This window comes from Mastigoproctus giganteus, chromosome 6, assembly GCF_048544385.1.
Source record: "Mastigoproctus giganteus isolate SK-2022 chromosome 6, ASM4854438v1, whole genome shotgun sequence".
Classification (NCBI taxonomy): domain Eukaryota; kingdom Metazoa; phylum Arthropoda; class Arachnida; order Uropygi; family Thelyphonidae; genus Mastigoproctus; species Mastigoproctus giganteus.
This window is the reverse complement of record NC_143580.1, coordinates 66,088,642-66,113,765: the sequence shown is the minus strand read 5'-3', so window position 1 is coordinate 66,113,765 and position 25,124 is coordinate 66,088,642. Positions and strand designations below refer to the sequence as shown.

Here is a 25,124-nt window from a genome sequence, read left to right as displayed (position 1 = left end):
CCTTGCTGAGTTTGTGGATCTCTGGTGAAGACAACATGGTTTTCATCTCACCATACTGGCAAACTGACCGCAGGATGTCTGCATTTACAAAAAGGATGGCCGCGTTGTTGCTTTTCAACATATTCTGAACAATCGAGAGTCCCCTTTTAATCCAAATTAGCTACGAATAAGTGGTTTTATTAAGATCATCTAAACTTTTACTAAAATTATATTTGATATAAAATTATTAAATATAATTTTAGTAAAATTAAAACTGCAATTTATGATTATTATTGTTAGTTGAATTAGTGAAATATTAGAAAACTCGAATCAAAAAATATTACAAAAAAGTTTCATAATATTGACATCCACAATTATAAAAGGTAGATACGAGTATTGTAACTATAAATCTCGTTGATAATATAAATTATTGAATAAATAACAAGCTCTAGATTATTCTTTATTAATTAATAAGATATGAATACAGTGACTGTTATACAAATAATATTTTACTTTCTTTTAGTTATGCACAACGCTACTTGGGTGGTGTCGCCATCTATCGGAAAATCGTCGAACTCCATCATAAATTTCACTCTTGCTAATAATAAGTTAGTTTTATTAGAATATATTGATGCATACAGTACAAGAATCTGCTAAATGTCAGTACAAAGCAAATACATAATTTTTTTATCTCACATTAGGTTAAATCTGCCACGAATGATTGAAGTAAAGGAGTTTAAAAGTGTTTTTGAGAGGTTTTCTGGTGATGTATCATAACCAAGGCAATTAGAATTGTTTTGTGGGGCATTATGTTGTCTTTTTGAAAGGTGTGTGTCCGTTGGCGTCTTCAGGATTGTTCCATTATTCTGAGTTACCGAAACGAATTCAGTAATCATATTTCAGTAATCCGTTCGTTGATCACCTGCATAATAAGGTAGAATATTCACTAATGAGTTTAGAAGTAGATTTTTTAGTGTTCTACATTTTTCATATAAAAATTGCTTCAGTTTTTGGTGGCAGAGTTTAAATAAATTAGTGTTATTAGTGATAACAGATCAGACCTGTACGAATGTGATGTACTTGGCAATAGCTGCGCCTGTTTTCCCACAGATTACAGGCTCATGCCCCTCGACGTGGGCACCTGTACGTGGTGAAGGGACCTCCCACTTGGTTTTCCAGATTAGCATCACTGGGCTATAACACCCATACCTTGGTTCCAGAGTTACATCATTGGAATCCGGCGTGTGCAGCCATGCGCCGCGACCCGTGGAATTCGGAAAGGGGGATCCTGGTGGTTGAGGGGCTCAGCCTTAATACACCACTTTGGCCCCTGCTTCGACAAAACGGGCGATCCCGGACCGGCCCGACTGGGATCAATCGGCGGGTGGTTCTTACTGCTAGAGTCAACTGCGTTCCAATAAGTCTCCCTCCCTTTGGTCCTGGGACGGGATCAAGGCTTATTGGAAACGTGGGTATGGTGCCTCTAAGCTAACTTGGCGTCCCATTCGTGTACGCAGTACCTGCTAGTTCACGAGTGGGCGTCCCCTCGTCGGACTCCGTGGTGGGTGAGGTACTTAGGGAATCTGAAATTTTTATCTTACTCATATGAGTAATTTAAATTCTATTTCTTCTGGGGCCCCAACAAGGCCCCTACCTAAGCGAGACGAAATCACAGAAAACACCTCTGCAAAAAGAGCCAGAACTGAGGATACACCACCATCTGTGACACCGCTTTTCCTCATTCTCCATTCCACCGGAGAGCAGTCACTCGGGAAAATGTCACCCTTTTTCATACAGAAAGGATTAGAAGGGTTGACAGGATCTCCAGAATCTGTAAAAAGGCTACGTTCTGGAGACATTTTAGTTGACGCTGCAAGCCAAAAACATGCACAGCAACTACTGAAAGCCACATCGTTAGGGGGATTACCCATCATCGTTACTCCTCATAAAACCTTGAATTTCTCACGCGGTGTCATATCAGAGTGGGATCTTCTTCATGTTTCTGAAGAAGAGATCTGCTCTGAACTTAAAGACCAAGGAGTGACGGCTGTCAAAAGAATATCGATGTGGAAGGATGGGAATCTCGTCCCTACCCGAGTTCTCATCCTAACATTCAACACCCCACGGCCTGCAAGTTCCCTAAAAGCAGGCTATTTAAACTGCCCAGTGAGGATTTATATCCCGAACCCACTGAGGTGTTTTAAATGCCAAAAGTATGGCCACTCTCAAACAGCTTGTCGTGGCAACCCTGCCTGTGCTCGCTGTGGTGCTAAAGACCACGAGAGCAAGGAATGTTTAGCTTCTAAGCCAAGTTGTACTAACTGCCAAGGAACACCCTGCATACTCTCGAGCGTGCCAGCGGTGGAAAGTTGAGAAGGAAATTCAAAAACTAAAAACAGAGCTAAACATCTCTTATCAGGAGGCCAGAAGACGAATCCAACCTATAAATAGCGCCAAGCCCTCATACGCCCAGAAAGCTTCTGGGAAAAGTACCATTGGTACTCAGACTGATATGAGTATTCAACCAAGGGGGTCATTTACCCCCATTGCGCGCTATTTATTAAGTTTCCAAAAGCCACCCAAAAATCACAGTCAGCCGCCACTGCTATATCCGTACCTCCTAGTGATCCACCACTTCCAAAACAGAGTACTAAAGAAACTTCGAAGAAAGGGGAACAGGCATCTACAATCCAAGAGACAATGGATGTAGAAGATAAGGAGGTACAGGAAGAGTCTGTCCTGGAACTTTTTGCGAAAGAAGAAGAAGAAATGGATACAGGCCAACGTCCAGTCTTTCCAAAGAGAGATAAACCCAGGACTGAGAAAATGAAGCCCTCAGCCCTTTGGAAGCCACCAGATGGACCCAGTAAATCAAAATAATGCGTACATTTAAATTTCTCGAATGGAATTGCCGTGGATTTCGTAGAAATAGAGATGACATCAAGGCTCTCCTGAGTAAGCATGAACCAACTTGCTTTTGCTTACAGGAGACGTATTTAAAGGCAAATGAGGACCCTTACTTACATAACTGCTCAGTTATTCGCAGAGACAGAGCTGGGGATGGACCTGCCCACGGAGGAGTCGCTATCCTTGTGGGTAACCATAACCCCTTTCAAGCTGTGCTTCTTACCACTATTCTAGAGGCTGTAGCAGTTCGTCTTACAGTAGGGTTCCTTTTAACTGTTTGCTCCATTTATTTGCCACCTGGGAACGACACCGCCCAGGCAGACCTTGATGATCTCATTAAGCAACTGCCACCCCCTTTTCTATTATTAGGGGATTTCAATGGGCATAATCCGCTGTGCAGTAGTTCTGACATCAACAGAAGAGGTCGGATTATCGAGCGATTGCTTGAAAACAATAATCTGGCCCTTCTAAATGTGGGATCTAACACCTTTTTCCACACGGCTACCCGTACATTTACTGCCATTGATCTTTACATCTGCTTCCCTTCCCTCCTGCCTCTGAGTACATGGGAGGTTGAAGAAAACCTTTATGGTAGTGATCACTTCCCCGTGTTATCCACCATTTTAAATGGGAGACGATGTCACCAGTCGAGGATACCACGTTGGAAGATTGGAAGATCGATCACGCTGACTGGAATGTCTTTCGTCATCTGGCAACGTTCAATACCACTATAGTCGGCCAGGAGCCAATTTATGAGTCAGTAAAACACATCACAGAAAGTATAGTCCAGGCAGCAGCAGTTGCAATGTCAAGGACATCGTCCCGCTTTCCACGTTTTCCAAAACCATTGTGGAATGGAGAATGCACAGCGACTAGGGAGACTCAAAACAAAGCATGGGGAATATTTCGTCGTTACCCCACCACAGATAATTTAATAGCCTTTAAACGTGCACATGCCAAAGCACGGTACATTAGACATCAGAGCCAAAAGGAATCTTGGATCAAATTTTCATCTTCCCTTACACGGGCCGCCAATCCCAAAGCCATCTGGGATAAAGTTCGGAAAATGAAGGGCAAATACACCTCACACTCTTCATCGATCCTGGAACATAATGGATGTACAATTGCAGATCTAACTGCAATTGCAAATACTCTCGGGGAGACATTCGCTAAAGTGTCCTCAGAAACATCGTCCTGGAAAGATCCTGGAAAGGATGGTCAATGCTCTTCTTTTGTGGTATTTAGAAGCTAACGGCCTCTTTTCCAGGATACAGTGGGCTTCCGAAGGAACAGGTCAACACATGACCATTTAATACGCTTGGAAACATCTATATGTGATGCTTTCCTGAAACGTGAGAACCAGGTGTCAGTTTTCTGTGATATGGAAAAATCGTACGACACGGCTTGGAGATGTGGAATTTTAAAAGACATATATAACTTTGGTCTTAGAGGACACATTGTCCTCTTTATTATAAACTTCCTTACAGACCGGTCTTTCCAAGTTCGTGTAGGATCCACCCTCTTCCGGCCATTCTGCCAAGAAGAGGGAGTTCCACAAGGATCAGTTTTAAGCGTTACGCTTTTTGCTATCAAAGTTAACTCTATAACTGAACAACTTCCTCCAATCGTAAACAGTGCTCTCTTTGTAGATGACTTTAGCATCTTTTTGCAGTCATGCAATATGAGAGTCATTGAAAGGCAATTGCAGCATGCCATCATCATCAGCCATTTTCAATCCACTGCAGGATGAAGGCCTCTCCAACAACTTTCCAGTTCCTTCTGTTTTGAGCACTGGCCATCCACTTACTACCAACAGACTCTTGAATTTCATCTATCCATCTCCGCCTTTGTCTTCCAGGTTTTCTTCTAGCTCCTCTTGGATACCATTCTGTTATTTTCTTAGTCCATCTGTCATCATGTCTTCGAGCTATGTGTCCTGCCCAAGACCATTTTAGTTCTTTAGTTTTGATAAGAATGTCCTTTACTTGAGTTTGCTGCCTAATCCATGTGCTTCTCTTCTTATCTAACAGTCTGATTCCCAATATGATTCGTTCCATTCTTCGCTGTGTAGGTTTCAGCTTCTCTTCCATTCTTTTGGTGAGTGCCCAAGTTTCACTTCCATAAGTCATGGTGGGGAGTATACATTGGTTCATTATTTTACGTTTCAGACAAATTGAGATATTGCTCCTCAGTATGTGACTATATTTCCTGAATGCTATCCATCCAAAATTTATTCTTCTCTTGACTTCCAGCCATTTATCATTATTACAGCTAATAACTTGTCCCAGATAAGTATATGACTCCACCTTTTCAATTACTGCTCCTTCAATCATTATTTCCCTTTCTGTGGCATACTTCTTCATCATTACTTTTGTTTTAGCCATATTCATCGTTAGTCCAAAATCCTTACTAGCTGTGCATAACTGATTAAGATTTTCCTCTAATTCTTTGGGATCGTGGCTTATGACCACAATGTCATCTGCAAATCGTAAATGGTTTAGGTACTCTCTGTTCACATTGACTCCTTTCTGCGACCAGTCTAATCTTCTGAAAGCTTCCTCAAGGGCAGTAGTAAACAGCTTCGGAGATATTGTGTCTCCTTGTCGAACTCCTTTCTCAATTTTAAATTTCCTACGGTCTTTGTCTAGTCTAATAAAGGAGTTAGCACACTCATATATTTTCTTCAAAATCATAATATATGGGGTATTTATGCCTTGTCTTTCCAGTGCCCGAAATAATGCCTTATGCTGTATACAGTAAAATGCCTTTTCATAATCCACAAATGCCAGGCATAATGGTGTTTTATATTCATTTGCTTTCTCCATTAGCTGTGATATTACGTGAAGGTGATCCATAGTTGAGAATCCTGTCCTAAAGCCAGCTTGCTCTTTCGGTTGATTCTCATCAAGTATTCTTTCTAATCTGTTAGTAATGATCCTTGTGAACAACTTGTAGAGGTGGGATAACAAGCTAATTGGTCTATAATTTCCAATTTCTGATTTATCTCCTTTCGTATGCAGCAAAACTATGATTGCATTATTCCACTGCTTAGGCGTCACACCTTTTCTAATGCACTTTGTGAAGAGCCTTGCCAGTTTTTGTGTTATGTCTCTTCCTCCCAATTTTAACAACTCTACAGTAACTTCATCTTCCCCCGGGGCTTTCCGATTCTTCATTTTCTTCAATGCATGTTCTACCTCATCAGGAAGAATATCGGGTATGTCGTATGTGTTGCTACTTTGCAATCCATCTTCCCCACTGCTAGTATCATTCCCTCGCTCCTTGTATAATTCTCTATAGTAGTCTTCTGCTATTTGAATTATGCCTTCTCTGCTGTTTATAAGTACACCATCACTATTCTTCAGTTTCAGTATCATTTGTCTTTCTGTATTACTGCTCATGGCTGCTGATTTAAATCCTTTGTTTTCCCTTAATGCTTGTTCTACTTTTCTTGTGTTAAATCTTCTTATGTCCTCTCTGAGTCTCTTTCTAATGCCTTTGCATAACTCAGTATACTCATTTTTTCTCCCTGTCAGCGTTTTTCTTGCTTTTCATTTGTCGTCTTCGGTTGATCATGACAAGTGTTTCTTGACTAATTTTTTCTTCTTTGGATTTCTTTTTTCCTATATGTTTCTTGGGCTTTATCACTTTCAAAAAGTTGTCATATTCCTCGTCGATATCTTGGTCCTGAGCAGTCTGCAGAAGCTCAAACTTGTTCTTAAGTTCCAGTACATACTGCTTTTTCTCCTCTTCTGTTATCTCAAAGACCTTTGTATTATTTACTCGAGTCAGTTTTTTCCTTTCCTTTCCTACATCTATATCAAGTGTACATCTTACCATTCTGTGATCACTTCCAACATTTACCTTATTCAGGACAGTAACATCACAATATATCTTCTGTTAGTGAGGATGAAGTTGATTTCATTAGTAGTTAATCCATTCGGACTTTTCCATATCCACTTTCTGTTCACCCTTTTCTTGAAAAAAGTGTTCATTACTGACAGTCCTTGAGATTCTGCAAATTCCACAAGTCTTTCACCTCTTTCATTTCTTTCACCAATTCCAAAATTTCCTATAGTTCCCCTTTCTGCGCTGTTTTGTCTTTTTCCAACCTTAGCATTGAAGTCCACCATAATAATAGTGTAATGGGTTTTCTGCTCATCTAGAAGACTCTCAATTTCGGTATACATTTCTTCAACCTCTTCATCATCATGGCTCGATGTTGGTGCATAAATCATTATAATCTTTAGCTTGTACCTCTTAGAAATCTTGAGTATTAGTCTTCACACCCTTGGTGATGTACTTTTGAATTCCAAAATGTTGTTTTTAAAATCTTTATGGAACAGAAACCCAACTCCACCTTCACTCCTTTCACTGTTTCCATTGGTGTACAGCAGATTTCCACTTGATAAACTTATAAGTGATTCATTTCTTCTTCTTGTTTCAGCCAAACCGATAAAATTCCAATTAACATTTTCTAATTCCTTTTCCAGCTCTAATATGGTCTATGACAGCATGCCGTAGACCACGTCAACTCTTGTGCAGTGACTAATGGTTTTAGTTTCTCGCCACAGAAGACTGTCTGCGTACACTTTTGTCGCAAACGGAACCTTCACCCTGAACCAGAACTTAAACTCGGACAAGACTTCATTCCAGTAGCACCGGAGACAAAATTCTTGGGGCTCATTTTCGACAAGAAGTTGACATTTTTACCTTATATCCGTCAACTGCCGACAAAGTGCACAAGAGGGTTGAATCTCTTACGCTCTATTCCTCCAATAAATGGGGAGCAAACCGCTCCACTTTACTCAGCCTCTATCGTGCACTTGTCCGATCTAAACTAGACTATGGGTCCCAAGTGTACGCATCGGCTAGAAACAGCGTACTTAGATGGCTGGACTCAGTTCACCACCAAGCCATTCGTATTGCTACTGGAGCATTTAGAACATCCCCTGTCCAGAGTTTATATGTTGAAGCAACTGAACCACCACTGTCATTTCGACGAAAGCAATTGTCTTTAAAATATACCTTTAAATTAAAATCCCTGCCAGACAACCCTACGTGGACATCTGTTTTCAAGCCACGATGGGAACCCCTATATAACACTTGTCAGACTGCCAACCGGCCTTTTGGTATCCGTGTCCAAGAGCTGCTCGAGAGCTCGACATCATGGTAGACAATGTTGCCCAGTCACCAAGGCAACCACTTCTACCCTGGCATGCTCGCTTACCATCATGCGACTTCTTCCTTAAAAATTGGGTTAAGTCCATAACTCCATCTTCTGTCTACCACCAACTCTACGCTGCCCACCGGGCCGAATATTCCGACTTCTTGCCTGTCTTCACTGATGGGTCGAAGTCGGAGTTGTCTGTTGGATCTGCTGCTATCTTTCCAGGTCGTTCTATATCTGGAAAGATTCCCCAAGAATGCAGCATATATACAGCTGAGTTGTATGCTATAGAGTTAGTCTTGGACCACATTAAAACCTATAGGTATCAAAGGCGTATGGTGTACACTGACTCTCTATGTACACTGTAGGCTTTATCGGGTATGAGGTATAATCCTCATCCATTTGTGACCCGGATTCAGCAGAAGCTACACTCTCTGTCCGAGTGTTCTTTCGACATTCGTTTCTGCTAGATTCCAAGCCACATTGGGATCGTGGGAAATGAACTGGCAGATGCTGGGGCCAGATCACTAGAACCCCACAACACTTATTGTTTGTCAGTCCCCTATACAGACTACAGGCAGCTAATACACGATAAATTACTGTCCCAATGGCAACAATCCTGGCATGAGCAAGTCACAAACAAGCTCTATCAGATAAAGCCTGTAATCCGACATTGGCAGTGTAGTCTGCGCAGGAATCGCAGAAAGGAAGTTGTTTTAGCTCTTCTCCGCATAGGACACAGTCATCTTACACATGCATTTCTGCTGAGGGCAGATGACTGTCCTATGTGTGAGAACCGTGACATCTATTTAAGTATACGTCACATTTTAACCGAGTGTCCACGTTTTAGACACGAACGTGATTTTTATTTTACCGCTTTTAGTCATCTGGCTGAGCCTTATACATTCAGTCAGATTTTATCCGACAATGACAATGTGTCTGCTGTTTTTAGCTATTTAAAATCAGTAAACCTTTTTACTCGTATTTAAAATTGAATTGTCATTCCTTTGTTGATACATTTTTTTACTTTTATATCTCGACATGGTGGCCTAACTAATTAGGTCACTGAATAAACTTTTAACTTTTTATATATGACCTGGATTTGGCGCATTATAGCCTTAGTTGCTGATGCGCCAATAAAACCCAAACCAAACAGGCTCATAAAACGAGGGGAAAGTATTGTAAATAAGGGAAAACGGCAGTTGAATTTCTGAGTGAATTTCTGCTTTACTGAAGAAATGCAATACCGAGGAAAAGTATTATAAAGGTAGCAGTTGGAGTATGCGAGATCTGTGATATTTATTCATTACCCGATTGTACTTGATTAAGTTAAAAGTCCACTGATTCCGCTCGCAAAAATTTCCTCTATTTATACCAAAAGAGAATATTCTGGAAATACTTAAAAAGTTTGAAAATGTGTCCCCATAAATGATTTTATTAAAATTATTTTCTCCTTTGAATTTTTGAACATTTTAATTCAAAGAAAAAAAACAGTTTTAACAAAATCATGTTATCTATATACAGTATATATAATTCTTTTTTTTTTTGCCATTGTATTAGCTTCACTGTAAGAGACCGATATGATCGCTAAGAAAATGAAATAGAAATTGTATTTATGAAAAAAATCTGGTATAGAACAACAGATAGATTATATATAATCAACTACTTATCAATTACTTATGAAGTTTCCCACCAGAAGGTGTAGTTGTGCCGAAAATACGATTATATAATCTACGATATGATGAATGATGGTTGTGATTGGATGGGTGGGTCTGTTTTAAGATCTGTATATTGCGTTTACTTGTTCTAGGTTGGTTTATCTCTGCATGGGCGGAACCTAAATTCACAGGGAAAAAATCCAACTCCTTCCACTGAGAACTTCCAGAATGAGCTGAAAATAACGGCTCATTCTTCTCTTCTTTGGCTAATGGGGGAAACCCTGGGGTCCACAACACTTAAATACGTATACTTCTCTGATACTGCGAAGAAGGAATTGTCAGATGCAATTTCGAAAGCGTTTCTGATATTGAATTTTACTGGTTTTGTTGGCAACAAACATTACACATATTTCTATCCCCTCAGGGTTTAATGAAATGATTGAGTATCGAAGCAGACAAGGTTGTATTAATTATACTTCGTCTTCTCATCCCACGCAGATAAGCTCCTTTGTTTTTTCTGTTTCTTCACTCTTGTGAAGTTCGCAACTCCGCTGCCAACAGTGTTGCGTCCCAGGTCAAGTCGGTGCCGAGATTAGGTTCGCGTTTTGTTCGTAATCTTCGCTTCTGTTTGTCACCAACATAAAGCATTTTCAGAGTGGGGTGAAAGTCGCCATAAATAACTGCAGTTGACAACAGCTTAAGCAAGTGAAAATCCCATGTGGCTTCTTCATTTTTTTTTAACTTCAGACTCGAGGCCAGTAATGCTGTTGTTGTTGATCCGGAAGAACCTGTCTGCAGGTGCAGGAAATGGGATCTCGTGCTTTCAACGCTTCCTCGTAATCAAATTCCACTTTCGCCCTTCTAAGGTACTTCGTAAGCGTGCAGCGAGCCCACTGATAGGAGCTGTCAGGGAAGCTCTTCGCAGAGGTGTGCTGCGCACTTTGAACTGGCACGTGAGCACCCTCAGATTTAAGTGGCAGAGGATGAGTGACCCGCGATAGTTATTTAGGCTGTCGTCTCTCGTGACACATGTTCAGATACGTACATCGCAGATGCGCTTAGAGAACAAACTCACATACAGGAAGACAATCGAGTGGAAGGCATACGCACGCGCACATAAATGTAGAACGGAACTGAGAGGGTAAATAAAGAGTAAGCGAAGTAAATGGAAACGAGTATTTGAGTCCAACACAACAGCCAGACCGACCACATGTGTATATGTCCTTTTTTTGAAAACAAACATTATTAAAAGTTTAGAACACTTGGGACAGTCTGGAAGGTGGTCTCGATCCTCTTGGGGAGGGTAGGAGGTAGGAACCAGGGCTTCTAAGATAATAGAAGGTCTCATGTACGCCCAGCATCGAATCCGGAACCAGAAGAATATCAACCAATCAGCAGATAGAGAAATACGTTCTCTCTGTTGTCTTAGTAGGACTCCTTAATAGTCCAACTGTGTATAAGGAAAGACATACGGCATGAGAAGCAGTTGCATGCTGAAGGGAAAGCTTAATTTTCTGAAAGCTTCGTGTAGATAAAAGCTATTTCAGTTGGAATCACATCAAAGTTTTCTTTAAGTTAGAACTGTTTATGTACTTTTTTGTGTCTATGGCTTACAGGAGAATTATTGAGATAGCCTCTGTTATAAGCTTGTTTAAATAAATAATAAATAAAATGTTTTATGAACTTTTCTTACTTTTTAAAAATATCTCTAGAGTTTTCTTAAACAATTCTTAAATTTTAAAAATTTTTCTAAGGTATTTTTTAAACAGTTCTTAATTTTTCGAATATAAACATTTATATTCGAATATAATTATTCGAATATAGATATTTCACCTTCACCTCCTCCTTCTTTTTTGCCTTCCAAATAAATTAAAGACAGTAATAAGTCTCTGAAGGTGTTTGATAACACACTTTATGGAAAAAGCATGGGTTCGAGTCCCATCTGAATTGAAGGAATTTTTATTGTCAGTATTGGGCGAAGGTTGCACGGTTTTATGTCCATCAAACTGGGGTTTTCACCCAACAATCAGGAAATGCTACCAGAGAATACACAATACACCAACTCCTTTATGACCTTAGCTTTTTGGGCGTTTATTCTAAACAACAAGTTCTATTTGAGTACAATTTCGATACAGGTCTGATTATACAGGGCTGAAGTAATTTATAAATTCTCATATGTGCCACTTAAAACTGCTTATCATTCAAAGTACGGAATCAAATTCAAGTCATAGTTAACAGAAGTTGAAGATGCATCCTATTAAGTTCTCTTTCCATAAAGTTTATACCAATAAGTACATGAAAAAAGAAAAAAAAATCTTGGTATTATGCCAGTTGCATAATACCAAGTTCCAAGCTCCTTTCCATGTTTGGATAATTTCCACGAGAATGGCTATCACAGAGTCAATTAGCTCTTTGTTGATCAGATCAGTACGGGCCAATTACAGCTTCCATACTAGGTATTATTTATGTTCATTTCTTCTTCGAAGCCAATCTCATTTTCCAATTCCAAGACCTTTAACTAGATTTCCGGACATTAGGAATTTTTTGGACACCGTGAATGCACTTTAGCCATAATTCAGATACACGCATTCATCACCATCGCAGTGTGAGTTCTCCCGTGATGTCGAAGTGTTGTCTGTCGATTTCTTAGAAATCATATCCCTACCCAGGACTCATGAACTGACTCGTCCTCGATGTCTGTCTCCAGCATCACTTGTTTCATGGACTGCCGGACACAACAGGCTTTGAAAGTCTTTATTTCCTCTTAGTCCATCGGTAAACAAAGTGATCTATGGATTGTCTTGAAAACGAATTGCATACTGTCATCCAGGTCTTCAATGTCAACAGAATGGATAGGAGTGCTGTCAAAAATAAAGTTCTATTTCTGAGATTTTGTACCTTAAAATACTTCTTGACGAATGAAGAGGAGGGAAAGATTTCATAATTAAAATTAAAAAATTTTAAGTATGAAATTATGTCCTTCGCATGTGAGTGGAAGGTGAATACAACCAGCAGTATATTTGCAAGTGATGAAGCAAAGTTCTTCGTTAAAAATTGAATTACCATATTTTCTTATATTTTCAAGTGCATATTAAAATTAGCATAAAGTATCAGTCTAGTTATTTCGACTGGTAAGATAATTGCGCTTTTCTTAATAATAATCTTGTCTTATTAAGCAATTAACACAATTTTAAATTACTAAAACTCAGATGAGATACTTTCATAATTAGGAGAGCTGTTCTTGTGATTGGTAACTCTTATACTGTAATTCTTTTGGTGTCTGAAAATAAAACTGGTGTATGTATAATTTTCCTGATAGAGAATGTAGGAAAATATTGCACACATCTCTTTCTCTGCTATTTCGTACATATTCAGCTTCAATTGAAAATTATCACATAATTGTTTCATGCCACGTAGGATTTCTCAACCTTTTGAGGACATCTAACCCTCCTCAGTGAGTGTAGAAACAGCACTCGTGCTGATCCCTAATTATGAACGGTTGAAAAATTCTGCATAAATGAATTAGATTTTAATTTGAATACTAGAAATATTCTGTGATAGTGCTAAGTACATTGTCACCTTCAAAAAAGGTGAAATTGTACTTAACATTACAAAATTCATCACTAAGACCAAAATATTGTGTAAGATTCAGTGTAAGATCTGTAGTGTGTTTATTGGTGCACCACAAGGATTAGACCTCACAATCTACAAAGATTTATATAACGAAGAAGCTGGTCACTTTTCCTAAAAGATTTTACTCCCGTCATGAAATAAATCTTCTCTTCTAGTATATAATTCACTCTATGTCCTTCAAGAGCATTTCAAAATTTATTGTTTTAAACCACATACCAAATTATCCAAATAACAGGTTACAAATCCCATAATGGCTCTTTCTAGCTTTCCTGATAATTACGTTTTATTTCAAATTATTGTTTCTGGACAATTTTTAGCACAGCTATAATGTCTATTAGCTTTAAGAGGATCATGCGTATGTGTATAACCGCGTCACCTTGGCTGAAATTTAGGAAAAATTTAACTGTGCAATTTTTGCGTTTATTGTATTACTTCTTTGTCAATTTTTTTTATGTAAAAGGTCACTTGTGACGTGTCATTTACGTCAGGTCATTAATCGCAACAACGCGCAGAAAAATAGTGTATTTTTTTATGTACTTTGCGCAGAGTTTTTATTATTGTTAAACCATTTTACAATTAGAAACATGTTAGATATACATAGCGAGGTTTAACAAGAGAGAAATATCAGAACATCAAGGTTTAAACAGAAAAGAGGGAACGAATCTGAAGTTTCATTGAAATAAAGGTTCAAGAGTAGAAATGTGCTACTAAAAAGGTAGTTTACACTAATTTACAGGCAACTGATCTCGAAATTCTCCATTTTTCATTCTTAATATTTTCTTCCTGAAAAGCGACCCCTACTGGAGTAAGAAGGTTCGGGAGGAACAGCAACTACCTGCAGAGAGCTTGGTAGTCTTCGTGAACCAGGTTGATCTCCACCTGGGGCGTTTGAATTGAAGATGACATCGGCAGGGCTTTGATTGGCAGTGCCAGGTTCGTTGGAGTGAACATTTGCATGGAATCCAGTATCGTCTGCAGTGTACTCGACCACCCTAGAACGTCCATCATCTTCTGATATGCGATAGATTCCTGAAACCTTCCCAGTGCCATCACCAGATTCTTCTCGCGACATTACGCCCCCTATTAGCTGAGCGACATAATCGAAGGCAAACGGTTTTGGAACATCATTTCCTGCTGGCTGTGATGGAGTAAAAAAAAAGTGCTTATAAGGGATCAATATTAATGTAAAACCAAATACAAAGTGAAAAATATTGTATATTGTACCAGCTAGGAGTAAATAGAAGGGGAGATACTCCATTATTCTTGGATAGACTGGTCATCAATGTCGTCCATGGTTGATTTTGCTCGACAGCGGCTATTGCAAATTATGTTCTGCTTCATAAAATTTATGTTTACCTTTTTAGTATTAATGTTATCTGTGAATTTAAGTTTGACAACTCACTTACCAACTATAAAATTTCAAGCGTGGTTAACTGTAATAGAAATACTAAAGACTATTTTATTAATCTTTCATAATATTTTATGAAATATTTAGATGATAGCATTTTAGGTTATTGGGAGTGCATTTTAAAATGATGCATCGATAGCAAATAACCAATTTTGAAGACATAAAAACTAAGTTAAGTTAAGTTCAAGTTAAGTTAAGATAAGTTAAACTCATTCTATAGAACCAAAGGGAAGCATGGTAAAGGGCTGGTGATGGAAGAGGAGAATCTTAATGGAGAAGGATTGTTGTTGTTATGGGGATTTAATGACGCATAGGCTACTATGGCTATAATGCGCCAATGGAGAAGGAACCTCAAAGGTTCATATCTAAAGAAGACATGAAAATAGCATATGAATGACAAGATATTTTTATCTAATCCGAAAGAGGCATAAATGTAACTTTGGCTATGTTCACAAACGACTCCAGTGGAACGATGAAAGGTGAAATTACCGTGAATGAGTGTTGCTGTTCATGGCCTATATAAATCAGGTTTAAGAAAGTTGGTGGAAATCAGAGAGGCATAATTATGAGGAATAGTTGGTCTACTCTACACTGTTGTAGAGCAGACTCACTACTCCTCACGTTTTCTCCGGTACACGCTGGGTTATCCTTAGGCTAATCCGGCATGTGCCAGAGAAAGATGTATTGCTTATAATGTCTGAAGAATGGATTCAGAGTAGGCAGACCTTCTATGGGCAACATCCTTTGTATCCTGTAAATATAAAAATTAAATGGCAAAAATAAAACAAGCAATGTGTAAAAAATATTTACAGTTCAAGTGTCATAATAAAAAAAATCTAAAATAATTGTTTGTATCCAATGATCGGTTCAAAGTTGAGATACGCAGCTACTGTCAACTTCCTTTCAAGGCCCACAATGTGTATCTTACCCCTCCCGGTTAGTACGGTAGCCACCATCACTGTCCTTCCACACTTTGTGGGAAAGGTGGGAGTTATAATCTCATCTAGAGGAGAGGAACGTTTTTGTCTTTTTTTAGGCCGTGGCAAACTAGTCAGTCACGTTCAGAGTTTTCTCCCGAAACTCGAGTTTTGTAATTCACCATACAAACAAGTTGAGCATAAAGTCACGAAATTTACAGCTATTAGGACATTGGTACTTGAAGTCCTCAGTTGCCATGGCGCAAAATAGCAACAACAAAAAGCATCTTACCACTAGAAAGAACTCTTCCACTTTCCTTGCGATGTGATTTGAACATCTGAAAGAAATATCATGCCTTAGTTTTTATAGTTAAAAGGAAACTGCGCATGTTTTGTAACCCCTTCCCCTAAAAGAAAAGACACTGCTTCTCATGACTGTGGAAAAAATAATTGAAGTTTTTTGAGGTATTCTCATATTATTTCCAAAAAAAAGAACGGATTGTCCATATCTTTTGACTATATGAATCCAGTGGACAAGAGCACATATATAAACAAGATAAGAATATTTTTGCTTTTTATTGACCACTATGAAACATATGAAGTAAAAAAATGAAACATCACCAAAGACTATCAATGAATTAAACCCTAAGGATTGGAAATAGAGAAAACAAGTTCAGCTCTGGACAACGCGGCCAGGACAGAACTCATGTCCTATAGAGAACAGATTAAGTGCGGCAAGCTAAGATGATCAGTGGAATTTTATATGTTAAACCTTTAAATTTGACCAAGAAATGTCTGTTGGAAAAAATTCATATGGATCACCAGGGTAACGAAGATAAAAATCAAAACGTTATGACAACGAAATAAGTGCAGCCAACGAATTTCCACAGAAAATCACTTATGGTATGGGTATGGACTTTCGGGAAAGGGTGGATCACTGAATGAACTGTTTAACTGGTCACTAGGCATAAAAGCTATAAATGGTGGGGAAAAAAAGGAGGAAACTTATGATATGGAATAAAGTAGCCACCTGGAACGACAAAAGAAAGAAACTATTGAGAAGGTTGGAGAGGGGCAGTGAATCAGCAACCAATGATTCTAGAAAAAATTCAGAAAGAAGTTATAAAAATAAGTAAATCTCAACGCTTTTAGGAAAGAACCTTCCAACATTCATTTCTCAACAGTTGGCGCTATTGGTTTTGTTAATATAAAACTTCAAATGTAAGTTTATAGAAATCTAAGTACTTTATAACCTTTTTAATTTCTGTTTTTTTCCATCTTAACGATTATTTTTTTAATTTTAACCTTTGACGTCCTTTATGAGAGAATTTTGTTTTCATAATTTCATTATCATTTATCTCTATAGTTATAATACTAAGTCTGAACGAAGAATGCAAACAAATGTATACAGATTTTTTTGCAAAAATATTTAATATTATATTCAGTGTCACAGAAAAAATACATGGTTGGGAATGGTCCGCAAACATCGAAGGCATAATAAGAGAAGTCGCTGGATTATCTGCGGTGGCGTTAACAGAACAGTAGAGCTTATTTTGCTTTACTGGAGTGTGCGGTAGACAGATTTCGACGGAAAGCTCAATGCAAACAGCCCATCTCCTCCTGCTTTTTTAATTCTGCCTCTTAAAATCTTCTGAGGAGATTTACAGGGATTGGATAAAATGGAGCGCTCCTACGTCCACGACCTCCATTTGCGAAAGGATGGGGAGCGTTTGAATTGAAGATAACATCAGCGGGATTCTCATTTGCAGTGCCAGGCTCATTACTCTGGACGTTTGCGTGGAATCCACTGGCGTCTGCAGTGTAGTCGACCACCCTCTGACGTCCATCATCATCCTGTATACGATAGCTGCCTCTCACAGTTCCAGTTCCATCACCAGTCTCTTCCCGAGACATATGACCGCCTTTGAGTGGGATATCATAGTTGAAGGCAAAAGGTTTTGGACTCTCGTCAATCTGTTGCGGAAAAAGAGAGTGATCAGAAAGCCATGCACAATAAATAGAAATGAAATAGGCTACATTAACACCTACTACCTTAAGGCATTAAAACATGGTGAAGACTGAGAAAAAATTAGGTTTACTTATGTTTTTCGCTCCATCTCTCACGAATATTCTCTCATGGTAGAGAATGAATAAATATTAATTTCATTTCTCAATTAGAAATCGATTTTTTCCCCTCTAAAATGGAAGTTTATGGCGCTTAAGGCATTATATGTTGTCTGCAAGTTGCTTATATCCTTCGTTTAGTTTTTTATACGAAAAACTCGACTCTCCAGGAGAATAAACCATGAAATCCTCTCCCGGGACTGACTATCTTGGCCACGGTGTTAAAAATTGCTAACCCCTCCGTTTTAATAGAATTCGAACTTAGGCCTTTTCCACACTCAAACGAATGATTTCTGTGTTTATTGCGCGACTCCAAGTGAATTTCAGCCAATTCTTTATTATAATTGTATTTATTAGATAATAAAGCTATTACTGAGTACCTTTAAAAGCGAAATATTTTAAAGTATATTACATTACAGTTCATGAATTCTAAAAAAAGAAATGGACAGTTTCAATATTTTAATAAAAAATTACATATAGCGCAATTTAGAAGGATGAATCACAGATCGACGAATTTAGATGAATTTTAAATATAGAAAAACAAAAAAGAACGCTACACTTAAGACACAAATATATCGTTGTATTTATAAATTATTTTTAAAATAATTTTAAAAAATATTAACTTTTCAATTAGCCAACTTTTACCTCTTGGTGGTCATTACAATTATGAACTGAGTTCATAGAATAAATAGCGATTTAAATCCCTTGGAAAATTTATAGATTTTACGTTCATTATCTCGGAATATTATACGTTTCTTTTCACACAAGGACCTACTAGTCTTTAAAACATAAGGCATTGATAACTTTCGTTTTCTCTGCATCAAATTTTCATGGAGGATTCTAGAAGCCTTTTATACGCGCTGTCCATTTCCTTTCCAAGTTAAATATATCCCAGAAAACAAAATTGGCCTTTTATCCATCTCAGGAAGTCTCAGAGAAGATGCTACGTATAATAGAAGACATTAATATCTAAAAAAAGAGAAGAAGTATATGCAAATATATATAAATAATTTAATAGTTAGAATTGATGCAATAATACAGAATGAGAGAACATCTGTCGTTAAACAACAATCTATATCTTTATATATACATAAAAAACTGGATATAAATATATGCTACAAGAAGCAAAAGTATGAGATTTTGATTATTTCACGCAACTCTGAGGACCATCACTGACTGTTAAGCTCTGAAAGTGTGCACACTGAAGCAAGTGCTCACTAACTACGTTGGACAGCTCCTCGAGTATCCTAGTTAAGTTCTAAAATCCTTTATCTGTGAATTTTCCCCTCGAAGCAGCAGCACGAGGAGCGGAGATAACTGGACCTGGAGGTATTTTCTGTGGTCTTGGACCACCCGCAGGGGCAGAGAGGGCATTTGAATTGAAGATAACATTTGCCGGGTTTTGATTAGCGGTACCAGGTTCATTTGATTGAACATTTGCAACGAATCCATTGTCATCGGCTGAGTACTCGACTACCCTTTGACGTCCGTCGTCTTCGCTTATTCGGTAGACCCCGCGTACTTTTCCTGTTCCGTCCCCAGATTCTTCACGAGACATTTGACCTCCTATAAGTTGAGCAACGTAACTGAAGGCAAAAGGCTTCGGAGCCTCATCTCGTCCTCCTCCTACTACTATTAGCTGAGCAAGGAAATAAAAAATGATAACGAAATGATTAATATCAGTGTGTATCTAATAATGTTCTATGGAATAATAATTTCAAGTAATATTTCATTACACGATGGTTAGATTTTTTTAAAAACAGGAGAATGTTATGAAGATCTGTAATTATAAGCTAAAAATGTTGTTTGAGAGTGAGGTTTAATGGAACAAGAAATGCTATGGATATTTTGCGTCTGTTCATATACTGCTGAAGGAAATGCTATTTCTTGGACTAGATTTGTCAATTAGTTTCAGAGAAAAGTTTGCAAACAGGACCTGAAAGTCCTTTAAATGACGTCGATCTTTAAGATGCGAGCCTACCAACAAATTAACATACCATTGCGCACTGCTTAAGAAAAGGTGTTCATTTTATATTCAAAAAGAGTTACCATAACGATCGAGACCTCTGCTAACACATTTTTTGAATAATCCTACGAGCCCTTCTGAGTTGCAAGGGTTCCTAAGGTAGATTTTAAGACGGCTGTCTTACTTGTCATTTTTATGAAGGGTGAAGAGGAAAAGAGAGGTGAAGTGGTACCTGACAGCTGTATGAAAATTAACTACCCATTCAGCTATTCAGGTTGAGAGGTCACCAAAAGCAGATACTGTTCACTCATTACGAGCTGGGGTGGGAAGCCAAACATCTGTGGCATCATCATTACAGTACTTACAAACTTGTTTGAGTAGTTTCGCTAGAAATGAGTCAACTACACGAGCACCAAACAGGTTTATCTTCCCATTAAAACCGCTTGGCTGGTCTCTTTCTTGCAGCACAAGTTCTCCCATTGTCTTTATGAATCTTAGCAGCATACGAAAAGGATGTTGAACGTGACACTTAAGTGATGGCGAAATATTTAAGAATCTATGATTAGCAAAGAGTGCTTTGCAGACAACGTGTCCCAGAAGCCGTTGGAACACCAAACAACTGCCTAAGGTTGAAAGGAAAGAAATTACTTGCACTTGTTGAATAATTAAATGGAGTCGTTAAACAGGAAAGCAAAAGGGATAAAAAAACTGGATTAGCAGGTGCTAGAATCAACTTTCATCAATCTGCTAGTATGGTATTTTCCCATTAATAGGTCATCAGATCAGTAGCATTGATCTTCACGTAGCCCTAATAGAAAACGTGAGGATAATAGCACATCGGCCTAGAAAGCAACTCTAATCTGACTGCTGTTTTTTGACATAGAAAATGTTCCTAAATTCCTGCCTGACGTGGTCAAAGGATTAAGGAGCAAAGTCTTGGTGCAGAAAGACCGAGCGGTTAAATGTATTTTCTAAATATATAAATATATTTATACCGCACAATATACGCTATTATGATGATTAATCTGCATGGAGAAAATGGAGATGACCCAGTAAAATCTTGATGCAGATATACCGAGTGGTTAAATGGGTTTGTGAATCTTCCAATATTTTTCCACCGCACTGTTGATATGAAGTATTAATCTACAATACTCACCGGTCCACCACCAGGCCTTGGAGGGGCCCTTTGTGCGAGTGCTGGAACTGCTAGAACACACACGAACACAACAAAACTCTGAAATAATAATAACAGAAAAATCCAATTAATTATTTGTTAAAATAAAAATTTTAAGTAAAAATAGTGATGCAGTAGTTAAAAGTATCTTAAAATATATATTAAAAGTATTTTTAGTGAAACTCAGACAGATGTAAAACATATATTTGATACGCAAGGATACATCTGGAGTTTTGTTATTTCTTAAATGAATTTGAATATCTAAATTGAATATCTATCTTATTTAAATTATATTAATAGATATAATATTTAAGTTCGAATAATTTGCATATAAATTTTAGATGTAGATGAATAAACGAAAGATATAATATATACGCAGTCAATAGATGATATAACAGATAAAATGACTAAAACTAATGTATTATATTTCTCATAAAGTTATAAATATTTACACGAAAAATCAAAATACATTTATTAAAGAAGAAAATATTCGAGAAGTCATATATAGAATAAGCCTTAGCAACAGACTGTTTGGCTGGTATTATTAGAATATCAGGCAAGTTTAATTTCGTATTTGTTTAAAAGTTCAATTTCGTATTTGATGGCATTAACAGAAGTATATTAAAAATACGAAAATTCCTTATTAATCGAACAAATAAATTTGAGAAAGTTGTATTCTCATTAGTTAATTTTTACGTTGTCAACAATTATCAACCGATTCTCTTTTTCAGCTCATTAGAAATGTTTTTAAGAGTAGTTTTGGAACAATAACTATAATTTATTTATTAGAAAGATTACTTTTATTCGCCGCTAAATTTTATAAATAATAATTATAATTTATAAAATAATTAGAAAGCAAAAAATTTTAGTTTTTCACGAATTCCTTTAGGTTCTTTAGAAATAAAGATTTGATAAATTAAACGCTAATCTGATAGACATATATCAATAATATTTATAAAAGTAATAATTCAAAATATTTCTAGAGGCAAATATCGCTAAATCCAAGCTAAAGCGTTGGCCGAGTAGTTGCTTCGTACGTCCATTGCAGTAAAACCCGGTAACTAAAGGAACAGAACAGCACTTACCAGAGGTGCCATCGTATCTTCAGCTGTCTGACTGTCTTTCCTGAGACTCGAATGTGAGAAAAGGATGGCGTTCTTCCCTATTTATACTGCCGAGAGGATGGGCCAAAAACAAGAATCGACACACTTATATTTATTCCGTAGCTAAGAACAGATTAATGACATGTCTGATATATTGGTGGCCCTGAGGATGACAAGAGGGGCAAAGAGGAGCACGCGAGTCACAGCAATCCAGACTACCTACCTAAATGCAGGATGCTCCTGTTTCCCCGCCAGCCTTGGAGATGTTACAGCATGCCTTCAGGCTGCCGTGCCAATATGGGTTGCTGCGGCTACTTTTTTCAGGCTGAAACATTCTTCCATTGATAAGAGAGGGGGAGGAGAAGCAGGCGGGAGGAAAATACAGAGATGACTCTCGTACACCACCCTGTTTCCCCATTTTCACTCGATGGGGAAGGAGTACTGAGAGGGGGGGAGGAGGTTGTTTGATGACACGGATACGTGAGGTGTACGCGTATAAATTATAGGGGGAAAACAAAGGGCATGCCTCTTCTTGGAGGAGGTCAGCCCCCAAACCGGGGATGGGGGAATAAGAAAGGCGAAAGAATCAGAGAAATTGAGGTGTGCAGCTAGGGAAACGAGTTTCTTCCGGACATATGTGACCGGTCTGCGTTCCTTGTTTTCGCCCTGTTTCTTTTTTCTGTGTGTTGTGAACATTACCGAAGAGCGCATCAGGCCATAGAGGCTTCACGAGGTTGGCAGAACAGTAGCGGGATGAAACTGCGTAGAAAGTCAAGGCTTTTTAAGAGTTTTTCTAACTGTTTTATTCCTGAAAAGAGGAGGTCTGTCTGACAATGGTTAATACACCAACTGTACAGCATCATAAAATTAAATTAGGCTTAATAAATCTTGTGGTGACACGTGGTTTGTTATTCGATATTTGGGGAATGATAAGTAGGCACAAGGGGATGTACAGTGTTATTCTGCTAAGGGGTAAGTGGTTAATTATTGTAATTGCGAAGTGCTGTATTGATCGCTTTTTAAACTGTTGAACGGAAACGAAAATTTGGAAGGATGTTCTCTACTACGAAAATAAAAGCCTTAACCAGAACTATTAAGGCAGGGATAATAGTGTGTGGAAATAGCGTGGGTGGAATTGAAATTCCTAATGGTGGATGCGCTTGAAAGAAAATGGATGCCAATCCTATGTTGGCCTTAAACTATTTCGCTTTGAGGAAGGAGAGGTCGTGAGAAAATAATGTTGGTCACTCAGCCATGGGTGTGCTCTAAGTATCGAGGCTCATTTTCATATCTAGCCGCATTCCCAGAATAATTAAGGCACCTTGACCACTGAAAATTGTTTTATGTGAAGAATGATGTGGCTCACTTCAGCATGAGGTCACAGTCCACTGACGTGAAGAAAGATGACTCGGAAAGCTAATCATCTCGTGTAGATGGATAACTGAAATCAGTGTGAACTAAACGTGTAGGAAATTTTGAACTCAACAGTGCACGCTAGAAAGTGTTGTTCAACTCGTGACTGTTATACAAGGGTGCCAAAAATTAATTAAATTTATTGTGGTTTCAGCTCTTTTAAAATAACATCCTGCGTATAATGCGATCTGTCCTCCGTGATAATATAGTGTTTCTCCACTTGTCTCTCGTTTAAAGAGGACTGGAGGAATTGCTAAAGTCCTCTTCAATAGATACTGTAGTTAGCATAAGAAGTAGGGTTATTTCCCGTGAGCCATTTCAGGTTTTTCAGCCCGCAATTCTACAATTCTACAGACACAATACGCTCTTGGATTTGAGTAATTTCGCCGGCGGTTGTTAAAATTATAATAATTATTACTATATGATCTCTTATTTTATTTTTTTTTTTACTAAAATCTGATATCTCTATATTACAAAAAAATCACGCTTTTTTGAGATTTTTTCCTTACATGTTAAGGCACTCTTAACATCAGCTGCTCTACGGATTAACAGTTTTTCAATTAAGTCATAATCTATCATCTTCCATAATCGATGCTCCAACACGCGAATGTTTTTCCCCCCTTTCAGGAATTCGTTGTATGACCTGCGTGACATATAGATCCAGTTTGCTTGTAATACTTAATGACCTGTTTAAGGAACTATTATTGACTTGATAAGCTTTGATATTTTAGTAAAAAATCTGTTTTCTTATTTCTGGTAGTTGCAGAGGGAATATGAAATAAGATTTTCCGCAGGAATTCTAGTTCTTGTATTCTGGTTCTTGAATTTTATTTCTTATTATCTTGTGGAGAAGAACAAGATACAGAATTGTCCTCCTCAAGTAGTCTGAGTTTCAAGTAGTGACACGGCTATTGGTAGTGCGCTCTACAGTAAAATATTTCTTTATCTTACCCACCAATAAACCTCCTTTATGCCAATTGCAGTTTGGGCCTTAAAATGACTCTGAATGGACACTTGAGCTAGGAAGCAAATGCAAACTAGACTGCACTAATTCTCTGAATAATAAAAGAGCAGACTAGCAGTCATTGAATTAAAATCTGTTCCTTTTGATAGGTCTGTCTGCTTTAATGCATGGTTGAACATTTCCGAAATGTTTCTTGAATTTGCAGTTTACTACTAAAAATTATGCTGAAATCCTTCTGTTCAAGAGGTTTTTTATATCATGTTTGAAAACTGTGCGCTTGAATGAGAAACTGTCTTGCTTGATCCTGTAAAAGATATCGAACTATATTTGGCTGGGTCCACTAGTAGGTATTCTCCATTCTGTGAAGATATCTATTGCTTGTTGGAGTATTCTATAAGGATGAATAAATCTGTATTCTGCTATTGATGTCAGTTTTATCCAGATCGTTTAAAAACTATCAAGTAAAAGTCCTAACGAGAACTCTTGGGGAACACCGTACTGAGGGATAAATTGAAATGAGTAGGATTCTTGGAAAATAACAGAATGTTTTCTACTGTTGGTATAGATAATAGTCAGGAATTAAGAAGATGGATGAAATAGCCCACAGTACCTTAATTTGTTGGAAAGGAGCATACATTTAGCAATGTGAGACGCTGTTAAATGTATGTACTAGGTCTGCCAGATTAATATTCAATTGTCAATGTCTAT

The 25,124-nt window shown here is 37.9% G+C and overlaps 1 protein-coding gene across 2 annotated transcripts; it reads right to left on the bottom strand.

Annotated features, from left to right (window-relative positions):
- Positions 1-13,858: 13,858 nt before the first annotated feature.
- LOC150084378 (cuticle protein 10.9-like) lies at positions 13,859-22,192 on the bottom strand. 2 transcript variants are annotated; one of them, XM_090376013.1, is made up of 3 exons: positions 22,022-22,192; positions 20,919-20,996; positions 13,859-14,485 (listed from the first exon to the last, which is right to left on the bottom strand). In XM_090376013.1, the coding sequence occupies exons 1-3, from the start codon at positions 22,031-22,033 to the stop codon at positions 14,117-14,119; spliced, it is 459 nt and encodes a 152-aa protein (XP_090232139.1). In that variant the 5' UTR covers positions 22,034-22,192; the 3' UTR covers positions 13,859-14,116. The 2 variants fall into 2 exon arrangements, with proteins under 2 accessions (XP_090232139.1, XP_090232140.1); XM_090376014.1 differs by lacking the exon at positions 13,859-14,485 and adding an exon at positions 17,088-17,646 and having other exon boundaries at positions 22,022-22,160.
- Positions 22,193-25,124: the final 2,932 nt, after the last annotated feature.

Coding starts and splice junctions, on each gene's coding strand:
- LOC150084378 (XM_090376013.1), bottom strand. Junction 14,486..20,918: donor CAAGGCCTGGTGGTGGACCG/GTGAGTATTGTA, acceptor ACTCCATCACAG/CCAGCAGGAAATGATGTTCC.